This window comes from Ursus americanus, chromosome 2, assembly GCF_024610735.1.
Source record: "Ursus americanus isolate L20-20 chromosome 2, mUrsAme1.1.p, whole genome shotgun sequence".
NCBI classification, from domain to species: domain Eukaryota; kingdom Metazoa; phylum Chordata; class Mammalia; order Carnivora; family Ursidae; genus Ursus; species Ursus americanus.
In genome coordinates, this window is record NC_142128.1 from 67,284,185 (window position 1) to 67,303,363 (window position 19,179).

Consider the following 19,179-nt stretch of genomic DNA (forward strand, 5'->3'; position numbering starts at 1 on the left):
CGTGTGTGGGAACCCACTCACCATCCTGCTGTTGGGGCGAGCGGCTCAGCTCCCTGGGAGACTGCGCCAGGGGCCGGAGGTGCGGGAGCCCTTCTAATCCCCATGTCTCATTAGGAGAAGCACAGGGCATGCTGATGGAAAGGAGGTGGCAGGCTGTGGGGACAGGAGTCTGGCCAGCTGACCCTGTTGCTGCCCCTTTCCTGGGCGGGCATGGAAAGTTCAGGAACCCTCCTGCTTTGTGGACAGCAAGGATATATTCCCTGCTGAGGACCTGTAGCCACATTAACTCTGTGACCTAAACACATTCCTCTCCCTTCCTCAGGCGCTACCCCATGCCTTCCTACCTTTTGGCTCACGCTGTTTCTTCTCCTGGTTATGTGCTTTCCTCCCTCCCTCCCCCACCAGGCAAAATCTGATTCATCCCTGAAGATCAAGCTCAAATGACAGGAGCCATTCTGGTGTCCCTCCACGGGGGTGGAGGCCCCCTCCACCAGGCTCTTCGTCCACTGTATCATACAAACAGGACACGGGATTACTCCACGGGCTTTCCCCTTTCCCAAGCTAAGACTTCCTCAAGGGCACGGACCAGGATGTTACCTATCCTTGAATTCTTAGCTGGGAACCTCGCTCACAGTCAAGGTCTACTGAAAACCTCCTGAGTTGAACTAAAGCGGATGTTAAGGAGGCAGAGTGGGAGGGCAGGGCAGCATCTGGCAGTTTTCATTCTAAAGAAAACTGGGGGGCGGGCACGGAGGATCACAAACCCACTTCCAGAATCAACCCGAAGTCTGAGGACAGACTTCCGGGCACTGGGTCCATGCCCTTCTGCACGGCCTGGAGAACCTTTGCTCTTAGCCCCTAATACGGCCGTGACCTAGTCTGTCTTCCTTACGCTGCAGCCCCGCCACTAGGCTGTAAGTTGCACTTGGTGGGAAATGGTGACTGTTGTGTGTCTTTCAGCATCTGGCTCCGGACTGGGCATTTGGGAGACCCTCCACAGTTTGATATCTGTGGTTTGAAAGATTCTGAGCCTCTGGGCTTCAAATGTAGCTATCAGATTTCTGATCTGACTTTAGGAATAATTTTTCATGACGGTTGTGAGCGTGGGGGACATTTGCCAAGAAGAGGCTTTGGAATTGTTTTCTTAAGAGTTTCTTAGGAAAAGGGGCGCCTGGGTAGCGCAGTCGTTAAAGCGTCTGCCTTCTGCTCAGGGCGTGATCCCGGCGTACCGGGATTGAGTCCCGCATCGGGCTCCTCCACTATGAGCCTGCTTCTTCCTCTCCCACTCCCCCTGCTGTGTTCCCTCTCTCGCTGGCTGTCTCTCTGTCACATAAATAAATAAAATCTTTAAAAAAAAAAAAAGAGTTTCTTAGGAATGGGATCCTTTCTCCACCCATCTCCTTGGAGCCAGGTAAGAGGTGGGCGGTGGGGGGAGAAGGATGCAAGAGAACTTCAAGGTATCCTTGACTTGTTCATGCTGCCAACTTCAAGCAGGATATTTTTCATATTCCTTTATTTCCTCTGCTGTGAAGCGTGTTGGATGTAAAAGTTGTTTCACAAAGTTAACATGGCTTTGAAGAAAGAACAGATACACGTAGAGTAACCTACACATCTACTCGCACGCCTGTCTACGCAGGTGCCAATGGCATTGAAAGAATGAACTCGTGTGTGGACGAGGGGCTTCCTGAAATCCCCGGATGTCAGCACATTTTGTGTGTGTGTTGGGGGGGCTGTTGCTTAAAGACGACTTCACCTGAATCCCCTCTGGCTTACAGCTGCAGGGAGCAACGGAGGAAGCAGACTTTGTCTAGATGGGGCGATGGGATGATGGTGATTGTTTTGCTGCTGAAATAAAACAGTTGAGGTTTGCAGGAGCAGAAATGTGCCCTGCCCCCAGGGGGACCCCAGGCATCTGCCGGGCAGAGGTCGCAAGGTGTGAGGACAGTGCGGAAGCGGGGCTTATCCAGGCCTTAGCCAGGCTGCTTACAGCCGTGACCATATATTGACTTTAAGCAGGAGCCTTGGAGAAACCAGCAGCAGCCAGGAAGACGGGGCAGTCACATGGGAGCACGAGGAAGGAGACTAAGAGGAAATGGGCCCCGTTTTCTGTAAATGAGCAAAAGAGAGAGATGAGACAGACTATAGTGGGAATTTCTTGAAGTTAGGGACCTAGCTTAATCCAATTTCTTAAAAATCTCTGGAACTTTTCTCAGCCTCATGAGGCTGGGCCCTGTGTCCTATCTATTTCTAGAAGATCCCCCCTCCCCCCTCCCCAACATATACACTAGGGAGCTGTAGAGGGGCAGTATCTCCTAGAGGAATGAAGGAGAAGGGGAAGGTGAGTGAGCCCCGTGGGGTCCAGGTTCTGCTTGGAGGCCGGCCAAGCCACTCACCTGGCCCAGGCAGGGAGGGGAGGGGATTTTCAAGGGGAGAGACAGTCCATACAGGGAATAAATTACTGAAAGGGGCAGGGATAATAGATAATCAGAGCATGGTTTGAAGAGTGGAGCCGCAGACTAGACCGTGAGTGCTGGAGGACCCGGGCGGGGTATCTTATCCACCCCCTTGGTTTCCAGACATGGGGGCTGAGGACAGAAGGGACCGGCAAGGTCAGACAGCAAACAGGAACAAACTGTATCCTCACCTGGGTTCCTGAAGGTTCCCACTTGTGCTCACTCATGATGGGAATCAGTCCCCGGCCTCAAGGCCTCTGTACCTTTGCACCCTTTACATCCCAGACGAGCGACTGTGCACATCGCCCATGGCTCTTGAAGTTGGAACCTGAGGCCAGCTCCTTGACCTTGTAAAACCATCCCAAAGAGAGGCGAGGAGGAAGACCGGAGCCAGCTGTGAGCTGTACCAGCCACCAGGTGTCACTGATGTGTCTGCCTTAGAGGGGGAAGCCCATCTGTGCTTGTGGAACAGGCTTCTGGGAGATTCCCGGGGGGCTCCGCCCCTTCCAGAGCACTTTCTCAGGAACAGCTTCCGGGCCTTGGACAGGATTGGGCCATCCACACTGATAGAGAACAGATGGTGGGGCGGGGCTGGTGGCTCTGTACCCTTAACTATGGACACCGTGTGGCCCAGGGCATCAGGCCTCTTGTCTAGACTGGCAAGGGGGCTGCGGGACTCATCTGTACCCACAGGGACCCAACCCCGGGGCTCTGATTCCCAGCCCTCTTCCCCTGGCTGATTCCTAGGTCCCGGAGCTATTCTTCTCCTTGACTGTTGCTTCCGGCTCTTACTCTTGACATAGAGAGGCCCAGCCAGAAGGGTGTGTGTTGAGGAGAGCCCTAGCTAGGCCTGTGAAGAGACTGCCAGCTGCAGGCGCTTGCGGGAAACCTGACCCTCCACCCTCCTTCAACCATTCCCTTGCACTTCCTTGTTGGAGGACACCGGCTGGTAAAGAGCCAGCACAACGTCTGGTGCCAGTGAGCAGGGCGGTTGAGCAGCAGTTCTGGAAGACAGGATCCGTGGCTAAGGGGCCTGTAGGGGCTGGAGCTGCCCATGATGTTGGAGCCTCCAGCAGGACTTTCCAAACCTCACCTCTGGGCTGCTCCTGACCACCTCCTGCTTGCTTCGACCAGGACCAAGTTCCAGATTTCATCCCACGGCCCAACTTACCCAGGAGTGACAGGGTAGAGGAGGAGGAGAGAAGAGGATATCTTTAGACACACCTCTGTGCTTCTGGGGCCAGAAGTGTGGGTGGACAGTGGGGGTCTTTGAGCTGGGTGAACCAAATCAAGCCCTTAGAAGTCTTGCTCTAGAAGCCTCAGGTGCCGCAGAGTATGTGGCTAGATCCTGCCTCGGGAAGGTGAGATAAGAAAGGCAAAGCTGGGAGCGAGAAAGGAAGGTAGAAGACACGTATGGTGGGCACAGGCACCCGGGCCACCAGCATTCAAGTGCGGTCAGAGGCGATCCGGGGGGTGGAGTAAGGCCTAAATGACCACGGACTGCAGCAGACGGAAGCACATCATGAGGTCCAGTGGGATGGGTGGCTTCAGGTGGTTCCCGTCCAGCCGCAGGTAGCGGAGGTGTGGCACATTCTCCAGATCCGAGGAGAAGTCATGGAAGGCAACTAGATCGTTGGGGCAAATCTGGGTCCCATTGATTTCTGTGGAGACAGAAGGGAGAAGTCAGCAGGCGAAGTAGGTGGGGGTTGGGACAGGTGGGGCTGGAGGCAAAGATGAGGAGGGAGAAGAGGGTAGACCACTGAGGATAAGAACTGGAGTTCTCTTCTCTGGAATGGGCTGACCTTGGGAATGTGTGACCAAGGGTGAGTCAACCCTACCCCACACCCACCCCACCCGGCTCACTTTACTTATTTGTAGAATGAATTAAGTCAGAACCAGTCAACCATTGTTATTGGAAATTCACTCAGCGAGTCGTGGAGGAAGTACACTGTGAGCTGGACCTTCAGAGACGGGTGGGACCACAGCAGGTGGAGACATGGCGGATGGTGTTCTGCTAGAGTGACCTCCGATCTGAAGGAGGTTGTAGAGGCAGCGAAGCTCCTGGCTGAATCCAGGAGCAGTAAATCACTCAGTGAGCTGTCCCAGGGGGATAAGCTGGACAGGTAAGCCGTAGCCACCTGCGTGGTAGGCTTTCCAATGGAAAAGGAGATTCTGCTGTGTCCTTCACCTCATGACGTGAGGTGAGATGACATCAGGTTTGTCATCTTCTGATGAGTTCCTTATTCCCCCTCAATCTTGCCTCTTTCGTCATCTGTGGCATCAGCATTGTTGTTAGTGATATCCTTCTTCTTCTTGGTCTTCTTCTTCCTCTCTCTTCATCGTTGGAGTAGCAGAAAATCGGTGGATTTTCTTCTCATGTGACTTTGGACTGTCACCTACCGCCCTGACATTTAGTTCCCAAATCTGTGAAATGGTGAGAATGGGTACCTGCCCCTCACCTCAGAGGAGAGGATGTTGGCAGAGGCATTGTGTAGACTGTGAGGACAGGGCAGGGGGCAGCTTTGAGATCGTTGCTGAGAACACAGCTATCACACTGACCTAGGGCTGGCTCCGTCCACTCTGTCCGTCCGTGACACAGGAGACAGGTTGGGCGCAGGGGATACAGGTGGAGGGGGGGTGATTTTTTGACTTCAGCTTCAAAAGGCTGGATATCCCCTAGCAGCCTGCCCTTCTACGCCCTGATAGAGACCTGCCGGCCATTGAATAAGGTATTCTTTCTGCCTGGATTTTCAGTCTATCTAGCTTTTGGGGTAATGTGTTTCATCAGTTCACTACCTGCAGGACAGAATGAAACAGTTTCCCCTTTTCCTGAATTCGTTTTTTGCAAGCTTTAAGAAAAGCCCTCTGTTACTTCCTGTAATTATCCCAGAGGAGCGAACGAGCCTGTTCTCCCATCCATTTGTTTCAAGATTTTCAACAATCTCATTTGTAGAATTGCAACAATCTCTCTCTCACTCTTTGGCTTGGAAACTGAGGATTCCTAATATTATCTTAGGGATGCTGCCCTTTCCTCTTGGTCCCCTACAACCCTATAGCTGCTACATTCCTGGTGTGGATGGAGGCTGGTTTTGTTCAAGGACCAGATAATATTTTCTCTTTGTTTTAGAGATTTCTGTCAATGCTCTGCTCAGAGCTGACATTGTTGATGGAAGCAAAACTAGGACTTCCAGCCTCTTCTTCTGGGCTGTAATTTTTACCCAAGCCCAGGACCCTATAAATGTAGCTTAGGCAAATTCTGCCTTAAGTGTGCTCTTATGTGATGAAATATTCCAGCCTTCCAGCTAGATTCGGAGAGCACCTACCCCCTGGCATATCCCTCTGGCTGCCACATCTTCACCAGCTGCCTCCCCTGAGTACGTAGCTGTCTGGCTGCGTACATCTTTCAGAGATTCTTCAAAACCTAGGCTCAGCCCTCCTCTCACAGCTGCCAGCTTGTGCCGGGGCCAGGGCCAGGACATTTCAGAGTAGTGACATTCAGAACATGTCACTGTTCTGCTTTCACGAGAATGCCTGGGACTGCGATCCATGTCTACCCTACCCGTAGATCTCAAGGGCAGAGAAGCTGGGGCTAGCAAGAAGGGACAGAGGAGGAAAAGCTGTTACCCTCCAAGCTTGGTATTCTGGGCACTTCATCCATATCAACCTATTAAATCCTCACGTCCACTTTGTGACCGAAGGTGGCGTTCCCATTCTTATTTTACAGATGAGAAAACTTCCCAGAGAGGTGAAATATCTGTTCAAGGTCACACGGATAGTAAGTGGCAAGATCAAGATTTAAAGTCCAGTGCCAAACGGCGTGCTTTTTTGCTCTGCCCATTCCCCCCTCCCCCTGCCCCGAGCTCCTAGAAAGGACTGAGGCAATGAGAGCCTCCCTCTCCCTGGCCGTGGTTCTGGCCGTGGTTGTGGCCGTGGCTGCGGCCGTGGCCGTGGTCCCGCCCCGCCCCCACTCACTCTCTATGCTGTTGTTGTTGAGGTACAGGTGCTCCAGCTTGTTGTTGATGGCGGGCACGCTGCTGATCTTGTTGTGGGACAGGTGGAGCACGAGCAGGTTGGAGATGTTGAAGGAGTTCTTGGGGAGCCCCCTGTCCGACAGCCTGTTGTAGTTCAGGCGAATGAAGGCCAGGTTGGGGAAACCCTTGAAGTAGCCATTAGGGATGGTCTCGATCCGGTTGCTGTCCAGGTAGAGCTGGTGAATGGCCGTGGGCACCTTGGGCGGCATCTTTCTCAGGATGTTGTGGGCCAGGTTGAGCTGCATGAGGTTCCTGAGGCCCTGGAAGGTGTCGGGCTTGAAGACGCCGTCGCTCAGCTTGTTGTGCTGGAGGTCCAGGAGCAGCAGGCTGTCCAGCTTGCTGAAGACACCGGGCGGGATCCTCGAGATCTGGTTCTGGCTCAGCCTCAGCTGCTCCAGGTTCCGGGGCAGGGCCGAGGGCACCTCTTCCAGCTGGTTCTTCTCCATGTAGAGGAACACCAGGCTGGGCAGCTTCTCCAGGACCTTCTGGTCTATCTTGCGAATGCGGTTGTTATCCAGGTTGATCCACCTCAGGCCCGTGGCGTTCTGGAAGGACTCCACTGGGAGCTCGGTTATGAAGTTGTTCTGCAGGTAGAGGTAATGGGTGCGGGGTGGGATGATGGGGACCTTCCGGAGGTTGCGGCTGTCACAGTAGAGGGCAGACGGGAAATCCGGGGGGCAGTAGCACTCCCGGGGGCAGTCAGGGAAGACAGAGGGAGGGCCTGGTGGGAGGGGAGGGGGCAGGTCTGTAGGTTCCGCTGGCTCATGGGGCTGAGGAAAGCTGGGCGTGGGCCTGGGTCTGGGCCTGGGCCTGGGCCTGGGTCTTGGTCGTCTTGTCAGCTGGCCTTGGGCCACGGAGGCCAAGATGAGGAGAAGTGGGAGGAGCCAGCAGAGGGATGACCTCATGATCCAGGTGACGCACCTGCAGGGAGGAGACACGGGAAGTCATTAGCCTTCTGGGCCTCCAGAATCAGAGGCCCTGTCTTGGCAGGCGAGTTGGCCAGGATGGGCTCCAGGGGGGCCGTGACAGAGACCTGTCGAAGCATCTCTTCATCTGCCTGTATCCAGCAGGTAAGAAAATAACAAGGGTCTGGACCCCCGGCCCCCAGGCCTAGCCTGCTCTGGTGAGGGTGAGCCATCCTGGCGGAAAGCACATCGGCTGTGAATGAGGAGTGCTGGGCCTTGCTGGAGAAGACCCTTAACCTCTCCAGCGCTGAGTCTCCCCACTTGCAGTATGAGCAAATCATCCCTGTTTCTAGAAGAGGGACGTTAGGAGACATGAAGCATAGAGTCCTAAATGGTCCATCTGGAAGGGTCCTTAGAGATCCCATAATTCAGTGGTTTTCAGACCGTGCCCCTATTTCTGTGGCGTCCCCTGAGGGAGGGACGCTGAGTGGGTGGCCCTGGGGCACCCCCACCTCACTCCTGTGCCAACCTGAGCAGCTCTGTGTTTTTAAATCTGTGACAGAGAGAGGTTGGGCCAAAGCATATATTTGAAAGAAGTGCCGCGTTGCTAAAAATGGTTTGGAATCCGCCAGTCAAGCCCAGATTCTACTGTTGACAGAAACTGGGGCCTGGGGGGGGATGAAGTGGCGTGCCCAGGCCAGGAAGCTATAGAACCACACGCCTGGGCCAAAAACCCAGGTCTCCTGCCTTCCAGAGCAGGGCTCGCGGAGGTCCTGGGAAGGAAGGACCGTGCTGGAGACACGTTTGTGTCTTGTGTCTGCCCCTGCTTGCTCCTCACGCCCGCGCTCAGCGCAGGGAACGCGGCTCTCGCCGGCCAGAGGCGCACAGGAATTTCTCCCCAGATGTGGAGGCTCCTGGGAAAATAAACAGGACGGGATCAAAAGCTGTGGGGACATCACTTTCATTTCTTCTGACATGGTCTCGCCGCCCCCATATCCACTGGAGCTGGTGGCATTGAGACGGGATATGAAGAAGAATTTCCTGCCGGCCCTTGTGACACAGTGACCAGGTCACTGAGGGCTATTTTGGGGCCGTGCTCCCCAGTGGCTCTGATGAGGCTTCAGATAGGATCGTGTGGGTTGAGTTGAATTAAGCTGGAGAAACAGCGAGAGGGCCAGGGCTGCCGACAGAGGGGCCACCCGTCAGCTTCCTCCCCTTGCTGGGGGCTGGGAGGGGTGCAGGCAGGGGTGTCCTGCACCCTCTCCTCCACGATGATGACGCTCCCCTCCGGGCTGCAGCCACCGTCTCCGTTCCCACACTGCTTCCCCTGGCCCTCTTGCTGCTTCCGCACCTCGAGGTGGTGTCTGCCCCTCCACTCCTGGGGCCCGGGGATACAGGCTTCCTGGGGTTCTCTGACAGCTGCATCTGGACCCTGGGATCCTGCCCCTGTGCCAGGCCTCTCTCTGGCTTTCCTCTGAGCCCACATCAGCTTGCACTCTGCCCTTCGCTTCTTGCTGGCTTTGCTCAAAGGAAGGTGATAGAAGCCTCACCAGCGGCTTAGTCCTGGGCCTGGGGCTCAGGAGGCACTGAATGTGACAAGAAAAGGCGCAGAGGGCAGAGCTCAACCCTGGGGCGTAGAGGGTGTCTCCCTGCACCTTGCACACACACCCTCCACACCTAGCCTGCTGTCTCATGCACATACACACACACACACACCTCCCTGCACCACACACATAAGCAAACCCATGTTCACATGTCCCCTGTGTGCATGTGTGTGAGTCCTTACATAGGACTCTGAGAATGGGAAGGAGAGAGGGAGAAAGGGAGGGAGGGAAGACCGATGAGGAGGAAGGAGGGAAGAGATTGCCCTGCAGCCTCTGTGGTTCTTCCTCTCCCTCTAAGGGAGTCTCTCCCCAGACAGGCCTCTCCAAGGGGGACCCCAAGGGCAATTTCCCTGGGCCTCCTCTCACAAAGAAGGACCCTTCAGTTAGATTCTCGGCTTTACCTCCCGCTGAGAATCCAACGGTCCCACAAGGACTGAAAAGAGCAGACACTCATTGTAACTTGAGTCTTGCTGCCGGGCCCCACACCACTTAGGACTGGTGAACTGTGAATTAATATTTCATAGGCCCTGTAATTTTCTTGAAAATAGCACAGTCATATACGTTTTAAGGGGGTGGTTAAAGCATTAGTATGCTGAACACAAACATTTTTTAAAGCCCCAATTTCTGTGACCCTATTTGTTTTGGCATTTCTTTATTTTCCGATTACCTGGGAGCCCGAAATAAGCCAGACATCCCTCAGAACGTGAAGCTCTGTTTCAGGAAGGCTGCCCCGCGCTGGCCGCGGGCTCCGCATTGCCCTTCCTTGCCTTTGTCACCAGAAGCAGCTACCAGGTATTGGGCCTTGAGGTAAGCAAGTAAAACTTGTCCAGAACTTCCAGCAAAGCCGCCCTGTGGCTCTGTGACTAGGCAGCCGGCCTTGGCTTGCAGGGTCTCCGGGGGCCTCGAGGCCTGGCAGCCCTGGTGCTCAGTGTCAGGAGGGACAGACTCACAGGCCAGCCTCCTCTCCTTCCATCCACAGTGAGCTCGAGTCTTCCCCATCCCCAGTTCCTGTGCCAGACCCCCCCCCCCCACCCCAGCCCCAACCCCCAACCTGCCTTCTGACCCTTTTACATTCCAAAGCTCTGAGGCTGGCCAAGCTCCTCTCAGAGCCACGAGGAGATTTCGGAGGAAAAGTTCTCTGTGCCTGTTCCATAGAGAAACACTGCATCTGTTCAGCTCCCCTTCTCTAAGCCCCACGGCTCAACCACTCTCCACTCTGTGTGTGTGTGTGTGTGTGTGTGTGTGTGTGTGTGTGTGTGTGTGTGTGTGTATGCGCGCCCATGCTTCTTTCTTGAGAAAATAAAGTTCATTTCTAAGGCTTTTTTCATTGGGCAACGCCTCTTCCTGCTGGAGCCTGAGTGTCCAGGGGGAGGTCCTGACCACAGCCATTGCTCCTGCGGGCCTCAGCGAGGTCCTAAGTCCCCGAAAGCAGAATCTGTGTGACGTGTGACGCAGTGGAGGTCCCTGGACTCCCAGGGGAGTCATGACCCCCCCCCCATAAAGCCCGAAGAATGCTCCTGCCTTCCAGAACCTTCCATCCAATTAGAAACTCCCTCAGGGTGGGTCCTGAGTGTGTATGATTTTTAAATATCGTATCCTTTTGCAGGCACACCTCCCCACCCCCAGCTTTGCGCTGGGCGGTGCTTCCTGCCCCGTCAGCTGAGTCCTGTGAGCCAGCAGCACGTTCTGGGCACCGGCATCTGCTCAAGAGAGCTGCTGCTTCACGGGGGCAAAGCCCAACCCAGCATTCACTCCCTCACTTCGGAACATTTCCTGCGAGAGTTCTCGGTTCGGATTTCCGTTCCAAGGATTGGAGATCTGGGCTTGCATCCTGGCTTGGACCCTCCTCCCCAGGCTCTTCATTTGTGTGAGGATGAAATGAGATCACACGCATGAAGGCATGTTGTAGAGCAGAAAATCTCTACCAATGGCAGGGGGTCGTTTATTCGCCCGTTTCTTTATAAAAGAGCAGGCTCTCTAGGGAGACTGATTCTTAAAGTAAGACAGCCCTCATCCCGACCTGGCTGGTGGATTCATTCATCGAAGGCTCCAACAGCCAGGACTAGTGCAACGTCAAGCCTCAGGGCAGGGCTGGGTTGACGTTCACGTGGGTTGGGCAAGTCAGTACAGGCAAGTTTAAGGGTAATGGGCTCTGCATGCAGAGTCTGGGATTGGGGTTGGGTTGGGGGTAAGGTTGGGTGTGTCTCCCCGGGTTGAAGAAGGATTACTCCCCAGTACAGTTGACCCTTGAACAACACAGGTTTGAACATCGTGGGTCCACGTACGTGCAGATATTTTTCAGTAAATACATGTACAGTCCTATACATGTGTTTTCTCTTGCTTATGATTTTTTAAATCACACTTCTCTAGCTTACCTGATTTTAAGAAGCAGTGTATATAATACATTTGGTGTACAGAATAGGTGTTAATCCACCGTTGATGGTATTGGTGAAGCTTCTGTTCAGTGGCAGGCTATTAGTAGTTAAGTTTGGGGGGAATCAACAGTTACATGCAGATTTCTGGCTGGGTCAGCCGTACTCATTGGCAGTCTTGTTCTTGTCAGATTTCCTGCCTAGCTGGTCACCCCTAAACCTCCACGGCTTAACTCAGCCAGTCACCCTGTCATGAAGAATGGGGTGCCCCCGGCCCCAGGCCACACCCATGGACATTGGGATGACCCTCTTTCTTTGTTCCCTTCTTTCTGTTCTACACTCAGACTTCTGAAAGCTGTCCTGTTCCCTTGATCTCTTCCTGAAGCCCAGAAAGAGGCTGGAAGCCGGGAGAGTCAGGTGGTCATTTGGTAGCAGAGGCTTTGAGACAAGCCTCCCTCCCGCTCCAGGCGGCCTGCGCCCCTTTCAAGGCCTCCAAGCAGGGCTCATGTGTGGTCCTCAGGGGACGAAAGGACTGATGAGTTCAACACACTGTTGATGCAGCTGCCCCCTTCCTGGGGGTGAATCTGTATAAGGGGAGCCTGGCTGGGGCAGTGGGGACGCTAGACGGAGGGTGAGGGTTCTCGGCCCGTCTTCCACTACCTAGTTACGTGACCCTGTCGTCAGCCTCAGTTTCCTTGCCCGTAAAATGGGGATTACATTTCCTACCCCTATATTCCTCACCCAGTTGTTGTCAGAAACAAGTGTGATAAACGACTTTAAAATGAACCGCAGATCAAAAAATACTAAAAATAAATATAACACTATTATGGAGAGACCATCTGTCTCCCCAGCGTCTACCACAAGGCAAAGTGTAAACAGAGTGAAGTTTTTTTGGCCTGAGGCCACTAGTCCAGAAGAGCACGTTTTTCTATTCCAAGGGAGTAGGGACGAAATGGGGTGAGATGGCTGTCCTCCTCTGACGGCCTGTTGCCTCACCGTATCCTTCATTCTGCCTCCAACCCCCAGTATCTCCAACCCCTGAAGAAAGCCTAGAAGAATCTGTCTGATGCCTGGAGCACTCATGGATCTGGGTCACAGCCCTGCAAGGCTTCAGTTGCTTAGCTTGCTATGCTTGGGCAAACCTCCTCCCCTCTACTGAGCTCTACTGTCCTCATCTGTAAAGTGGGCGTAGTAACACCGTCTTATCAGATTGTTTTGAGGGTTCAATGAGTGAATGTGTTGAAAGTGAGTGCTCAGTGAACGTCAAGCTGTTGTTGACATATTTTCAAAGTAATGGGGTCTCTTTCCTTCAGCTTGGCCAGAGGGCAGCCCTGCCCTTCACCCAGAGGCAGGGATTCTTGTAGGGGGATACTGGCTTCTGGATTTCCTCCAGCTCTTCCACGCAGAGCAACGTCCTCCCTTTGGGGTCTGTGAGACCACACTTGGGTCTTAGAACCAACTAGTTGGAGAGACCATAGAAGCCCCCAGCCACCTGGGGGAAGGCCCATTCTGTCTTTTCAATTCACTAACTTCTCCTGAAGGCTTTCTGTAGCAGGTGAGGGGATGCTGGCCAGTTTCACCTTCTCAGCTGGCTCTGGAGCCCCTGTGATCCCTGACTTGTCCTCCCAACTTTTTGCACCTGGCTTTTTTTGCCCCTTCTAGCCTTGACATGCTTCCCTCACCTGCCCAGTAAATGGGGCTGCCCACCAGGGAGGGGCGGGAGGAGGAATACAGAGCTTGGTGTTCAGCCTGTCCTCTCTCTGAGCATATCAGGACAGACAGCTGTTGGGCAGGGGGAGAGGGGATCTAGAAGGAACGGGGAAGGACCCAGTCCAATGCCCAGGGCAGGTGGATTAGCCAGTGTGAGGGAACATATGCTCTTTGGAATTATCTTGGAGGAACTTTCTGGGATGCTCCTTATGATGTGGTTGCCGGGGCTTGCAAGAGGGAGGTGGAGGAGAGCCCACAGCAGATCCTCCCTGTTCCTTCAGGTGCTTGCTCCCACTGCCCAGAAGAGGGTGGCCCATTGGGGACACTCTGGAGCTCCTCCACCGGACGGTTCTTGTCCAGGGAACCACACAGCCCTTCTGCCCAGCTAACACTGCCCTGAGTCCTGGGCTCTTCCATCGCAGCATGGGTCTCTCTCAGGCCCCTGATACAGGTTCTCAAACCCTGGCTGACCGTCAGGAACCCCTCAAGTATTAAACAATAGATTCCTGGGCTCCATCCTGAAGGCCTGGAGTGAGGGGTCCAGACATCTATATTTTTAGTAAGCGCCCCTACCCCCCACCCCCCCAAGTGATTTTGAAGATCAACTACATTTGTCAACCCTGATCTGCCCACCCCTACCTGCCCTGGGACAGCACTCTCCCTGCTGTTGCAGAGTTGAAGATGTGGGGAGGAGGGAGGGGCTACTTGGAAAGGAGCCCCATTCAATGACCCACTTTAGCTTCCCCCCTCCCTGACTCAGGAATGACTGTCTTTTTGCCCTCTGCCACAAGGATCCCTTGCCAACCTGGGATGATTTTGAAATTGCTTTAAAGAGAAGTCTTTTCTGGCTGCTTGCAGAAAAAATAAATGAGCTGCCCCCAGAGCTGGGAATTAGGACCTCCAAGTCTTGGAAGCTGGATTGCTTTCTTCCCTTTCTTTCCAAAAGCCAAGTGGTTTGGACCAGAGAGGGAAATTCTGAGCTACTGGGAAGATACTGTGCAGGTTGGAAAGGCACTTTTTTCTCCCTCCTACCCAATTAAGTTCTAAAGCATGAAAAAAACCCTCCTAGCCCCTGCACTGGTTCCTCTCCTCCCTCTCGGCCTCAACTCAGGACACATGATTTTCTTCTGGCGCTGCCATCTCAGTGGGAAGACGCACTTTCTCTTTACCCTTCCAGCTGGGGAAGCATGTGAGAGTGTGAGAGACAAGATGGAGTGTGCGTGCGTGTGTGTGTGTGTGTGTGTGTGTGTGTGTGTGTGTGCCGGGCGGCCAGTCTCTGAGCTCCAGCTCCGCGGGTGGGATGCAGAGTGGAGATGAACGTGTGTTGATGTGTGCGTGTGCAGCGAAAACGCAGCCTCCCTGGGACGTGCGTGTGCCCCTCTGGCGGTGTGTGACAGTATGTGGAAGGTGCAAAGAAATGGGTTCTAGAGTCGAGTTTCCATAGAAACACCTGCCGTGTAGGAATCCTGCGCGCAGCCTAACTCCTGGTGCTACAGTGAACCTCTGAACCGAGAAAGTTGAACTTTTGCATCAAGCAAATGCATGAGCACAGAATGAGGGAGAGAAGGTAGAGGAGGAGGGTGCAGAAGAAATGGGGACGGCTCATTGGAGCTCACTTGAAAGATGTCTTTTCGACATCAAAAGGAGAAAAGGTGGGAGGAAGGAAGGGAAGGAAGGAAGGAAGGAAGGAAGGAAGGAAGGAAGGAAGGAAGGAAGGAAGGAAGGAAGGGGGGGGAGGGAGGGAGGGAGGGGGAGATGGAGTCCAGATCAGTAAGGTCAGTTGGACAGAGTAGGAGGAAACCTGCTGGAGGAAGGGTTCTTCCCCCCCATCTCCCCACTGGGCTTACCTGCACACACCTGCCTCTCCTCTCAGCTGTGGGTTTAGTCCCCCGGCAAGGCAAGGCTCCCCCTCTTCCTCCCCCACCCTTCGGTGGAGCTGTGGCAGCGGAGAGCCAGCTAGAAGTTCTGATCTCCCAGTGGTGCCTGCGTGCTTGTGTTTGCCTGACTTTTCTTCTACCAGATCCTAGTGGGGTGGGGAGGTTAGGTTAGAGGGAGGGACAGGCAGATTGTAGAGAGGGAGGGGAAGGAGGAGGGAAGGGAGGGAGGGAGGAGGGAGGGAGGGAGCAGGGAGGGAGGGAGCGAGCTTGGGAAAGGAGGAATGACAACAATAAAGTCTTTATTTGGCAGCCAAAACTCCCAAAGACTTCATCCACACACCATGCCCACTAACGGACTCGTTTTTAATAACATTTCCTTCTGCTGCTGCTGCTTCTGGGGGAGATTGTTTGACCCATGTTTGGAAAACAAGCCAAATTAACAGAGGAAAAAGGCATGAAAAGCAACCTCTGTACAGGCCAGAGCTGCATAGCTGGGTCCAGCCCTGGCCTGTCCCATTTCTCCTGCTCACCATTGCCCTGCTTCTGATGCCTATCACTTCCCTGGTGTTAAATTCCCAAACCAACCAGGGGTGTGGGATGTGTCCTCTGAACAGGGACCATCCTGCCCTTCCTCACCTTCTCTAGGAGGGTTATGAGGGAGTAGGGTCTTGCTGTGCAATGAGCTGGCAGGGAGATGGCCTTGGTTTGGCTCCTAGAGGGATGCTCTGAGGACCAGAGAGGGAAGAGTCTGGCCTGGGGCTCACACAGCAAAGGCAGACAGAATTAAGATTTGATGTAAGACCTGAAGCCTCCGTCCCTAGCTCATGTGGACACTATCGGTGTCTTCTTTCAACTCCTCCATACATCTCACGCTCAGGAGAGATCTGGGGGCTGTATGGTCCTCACACGAAGTACATGAGGAAATCCAAATGCCCCCTCTCCACGTCCTCCCAGAAGAGCCATTCAAGTAAGACCGTCACTCTCCAACAATCGCCCTTAATTAAAAACTGTAACCCATTTGCAGCTAAGTAGTGACCAGCAAAACTTCCTGCCCACCCGACCCCCCCCACCCCAGACAACTACTTAGAAAACTCAATGTTTACTTTTTCTGTCATCCCAGATAGAGCCATGGAGCCTAGTGACAGTGAACTGCCTCCACCCGCCTCCAATCTGGGGTGGAGGAAGGAACCCTGACATTAGAGTCAGTGGCCCTGGGTTCCACCGCTTACAAGCTGTGCTGTGTTGGGCACGTCACGGATCACGTGACGCCTCTGTGTCCTCATCTCCACTGCAGGGATGATACCTGCCTCACAGGGTTGGGAGGTGTGTGTGTGGTCATTGTCACGGGTGTGTGACTTGCATCCATTTTCAAGGAGTTCCATCCACATCCCAGAGTCCGTGTTCCTTGATGATGACCAACTCCAAGCCCTGTCAAGCCAGGGCTTCTCCCTCCCTCCCTCCCTCCTCTGTCCTATCCTAGGCTCTGCAGAGAGAATCAGAATGAAGCATACCAATGGCCAGGGGAATATTCTGGAATGTCAAGAGTGGAGTTTGCTAATTGGTGGCCTGTGGATCTAAAATGGCCTGAGGACCCGACATGTGTTTTGATAGCACATCAACAAAAAAAACACCTTTTTACTATGGCAAAATTTAAACATATACACGTTTACACATTACACAATAAATATTAATACACAACACACATTACAGAATATTACTGATACTCAATATACCCAACAACTCGCTTCCACAATCACTGACTCCTGGCTCATCTTGTTCCATCCATGCCCCCCACTCCCACAAAACCCTCTGGAATATTTTTAAGCATTGATTTTTTCCAAAGATTTTATTTGTTTATTCTAGAGAGATAGCATGAACGAGGGAGGAGCAGAGGGGAGGGAGAAGGAGGGGGAAGGAATCCCAAGCAGGGCTTGATCCCACGACCCTGAGATCCCACGACCCTGAGATCATGACCTGAGCTGACACCGAGAGTCTGACGTTCAACAGACTGAGCCACCCAGTCACCCCAGAGCGTTGATATTTTCAAAAATTGGATTTGAAGCTTTTAGGCAGAGAAAGCACTTCCCAGCTGAACACAATCACCATCCTTCGGTCCTGTCTTGGAGTTGACAGCCTAGATGACCTCGCTCAATTACTTCCCTGCCTGTTCCCCGAGATGTTTGCGGTCACAAGCCCTGGTCTAGGGGCACCAGCTGAGAAATGAAGTGAGCTGGGACAAATCAGGGACGCTGTAAGGGAGACGGTGGCAGGTTTTCTCAGCCAACCTGCCTTTCTCATCCCCTCAACAGGGGACAAAACCACCTCCAGAGTGGGAGACAGGGGGCTGGGATCTTGAGACCTGGCTTCGCCTTTCACACGCTGCGTGACCTTGCAGAGGCCCCTCTCCCTCTCTGGCCTCAGTTCATCATCTGAAAATGCGCAGTTGTATTAAGTGACCTCTGAGTTCTCCTCCAGCCATAGCGTGAAGACAGCCTGAGATCTGGGGTCAGGACCCTGGGCTAACATCTCAGTTCTGCTACTCTAGCTAGTGGGTGGGCAGGTCTAGGGCCATTACCCATGTCCTGTCCAGGGCACCCCCGGGATAACTCAAGGGACATTGGAAACATCGGCTGGGAGAGCATTTTGTGGTTTACTGGCTTCAGAGAGCCAGAGCCTGAGATTTCTCCAGAAAGTGCTTCCTCTCCTGGAGTCCTGGGGACCTCAACTGGTATAGCTTCACCCCAAGGGAGGCATTTATCTCTTCCTGGCTGTCAAGGGCGACATGAGGACAACACTGGGGTAAGTGGTGAAAAGTCAGGATACGCTGGCTGTTGCTGCTTGCTCCTAGACGGGGGCTGGGGCAGCTTGGTCTGGGAAAGATGTGGGGCAGAAAATTCAGGGAGAGAAGCAGGGGGCAGTGCTCCAATGGGGCTGGAGCTGCATTTACAGAGAACCTGGCCTCACTCACTCTTCCCACCCAGGTTGAAACTGTCTCAGAGCTCACTGCTTATTTGACCTGCACGGTAACTGCCGTCTTGTTACAAGCCGTGTATACTCGCAGCCCCAGAAGAAAGGGCACGACTGTGTCCGATCCTTTCCATCAGAACACAGAAGGGAGGCAGCTCGGGCTCCCCACCTCCCCACCACCCCGGCCCAGCCTCTGCCAGGAAGAAGCAGTGTGGCCCGGAGGAGTTTTGGCTCGGACTGCCCCGTGGTCATCAGGCACACAGAGGCTGGCCCTGTGACAGACCCTCACCCCTCACCCACTGAGGCTCGCAACATAGGGCGGCTGGGGGTCCTGGCAAGTGAGGAACGGACAGAAGCTGTGGGAGTCCTGTGGTCGCTTATCCCCCCACCCAGCCTGGGGGGCCGGGGTTGCCTGGGGTAAGTGGGCTCCTGGCGGTTGGAGGCAATATTCTGCTCATCACGGCTAACCCGCAGCCCCCACCAGGGGCTTGGCACAGCCTGGGTGCTCAGTGGGAGTCCGTTTCATCACCTTTAAGAGGGTTGAACAAGGAGATTCTCTGTGACTCGCTTTATAAAACATGTTATTTTTTGAATTTGAATAGGTAATGCATTCTCTTGATTCAAAATCCAAAAGGCACAAAAGGTTGTATAAGGGACAGTCTTCTTCCCCATGTCTCCCGATCCCTCAGTTTCCTCCAGAACACAATCAGCACAGCAGTTCCTGTCTTGCTAGATTGATTTAATGCATATTCCGGCGACTTCTACAAGCAACTGTGCACTTTTATTTTTACGTAGTGGCGTATCTTGACGATCACTCCACCCTGGTATATAAGGCTCTCTCTCTTTCTCTCTCTCTGCCCAGTATTTATTTGACCAGTCCTTCCTGACGGGTGTTTGGTCCTCCTGCCCCATTTATAAGGTCGGCAGTGCCGAGCTGGGAGTCTCACGAGCTCGGGTCTGGTTCTGACTCTGCCTTCTTTCCACGTGAACTCGGTGGCCTCCAGCTTCTGGCTTGTCCTCCCTGAGCCTCCGTCTTCCCAGCTGTAGGTGACAGGTATCCACTGCGGGCCATCAACTCAGTGGTTCAGTTATTCTGTAGTTTAACTTTCTTCTACCATTTCACTTAATTTCCGAATCTGAGCGCTCATTTCATGCATGGTAGAAAACTTCCTCTCAGTCCTTCTTGGAATCCCTCTTCCTGGGTCTGGACGGTAGCTGGGGTGAGTTTATGGGGTGCCAGGGCCTGGGTGGAAGGGTGTC

General features: G+C 53.8%; 1 protein-coding gene across 2 annotated transcripts; it reads right to left on the reverse strand.

The window, feature by feature from the left end:
- Positions 1-1,496: 1,496 nt before the first annotated feature.
- Positions 1,497-15,096, reverse strand: PRELP (proline and arginine rich end leucine rich repeat protein). 2 transcript variants are annotated; one of them, XM_045787608.2, is made up of 3 exons: positions 14,933-15,096; positions 6,426-7,405; positions 1,497-4,114 (listed from the first exon to the last, which is right to left on the reverse strand). In XM_045787608.2, the coding sequence occupies exons 2-3, from the start codon at positions 7,387-7,389 to the stop codon at positions 3,939-3,941; spliced, it is 1,140 nt and encodes a 379-aa protein (XP_045643564.1). In that variant the 5' UTR covers positions 7,390-7,405; positions 14,933-15,096; the 3' UTR covers positions 1,497-3,938. The 2 variants fall into 2 exon arrangements, with proteins under 2 accessions (XP_045643564.1, XP_045643562.1); XM_045787606.2 differs by having other exon boundaries at positions 14,923-15,096.
- Positions 15,097-19,179: the final 4,083 nt, after the last annotated feature.

Coding starts and splice junctions, on each gene's coding strand:
- PRELP (XM_045787608.2), bottom strand. CDS start 7,389: ATGAGGTCATCCCTCTGCTGGCTCCTCCCACTTCTCCTCATCTTGGCC. Junction 4,115..6,425: donor CAACAACAACAGCATAGAGA/GTGAGTGGGGGC, acceptor CTGTCTCCACAG/AAATCAATGGGACCCAGATT.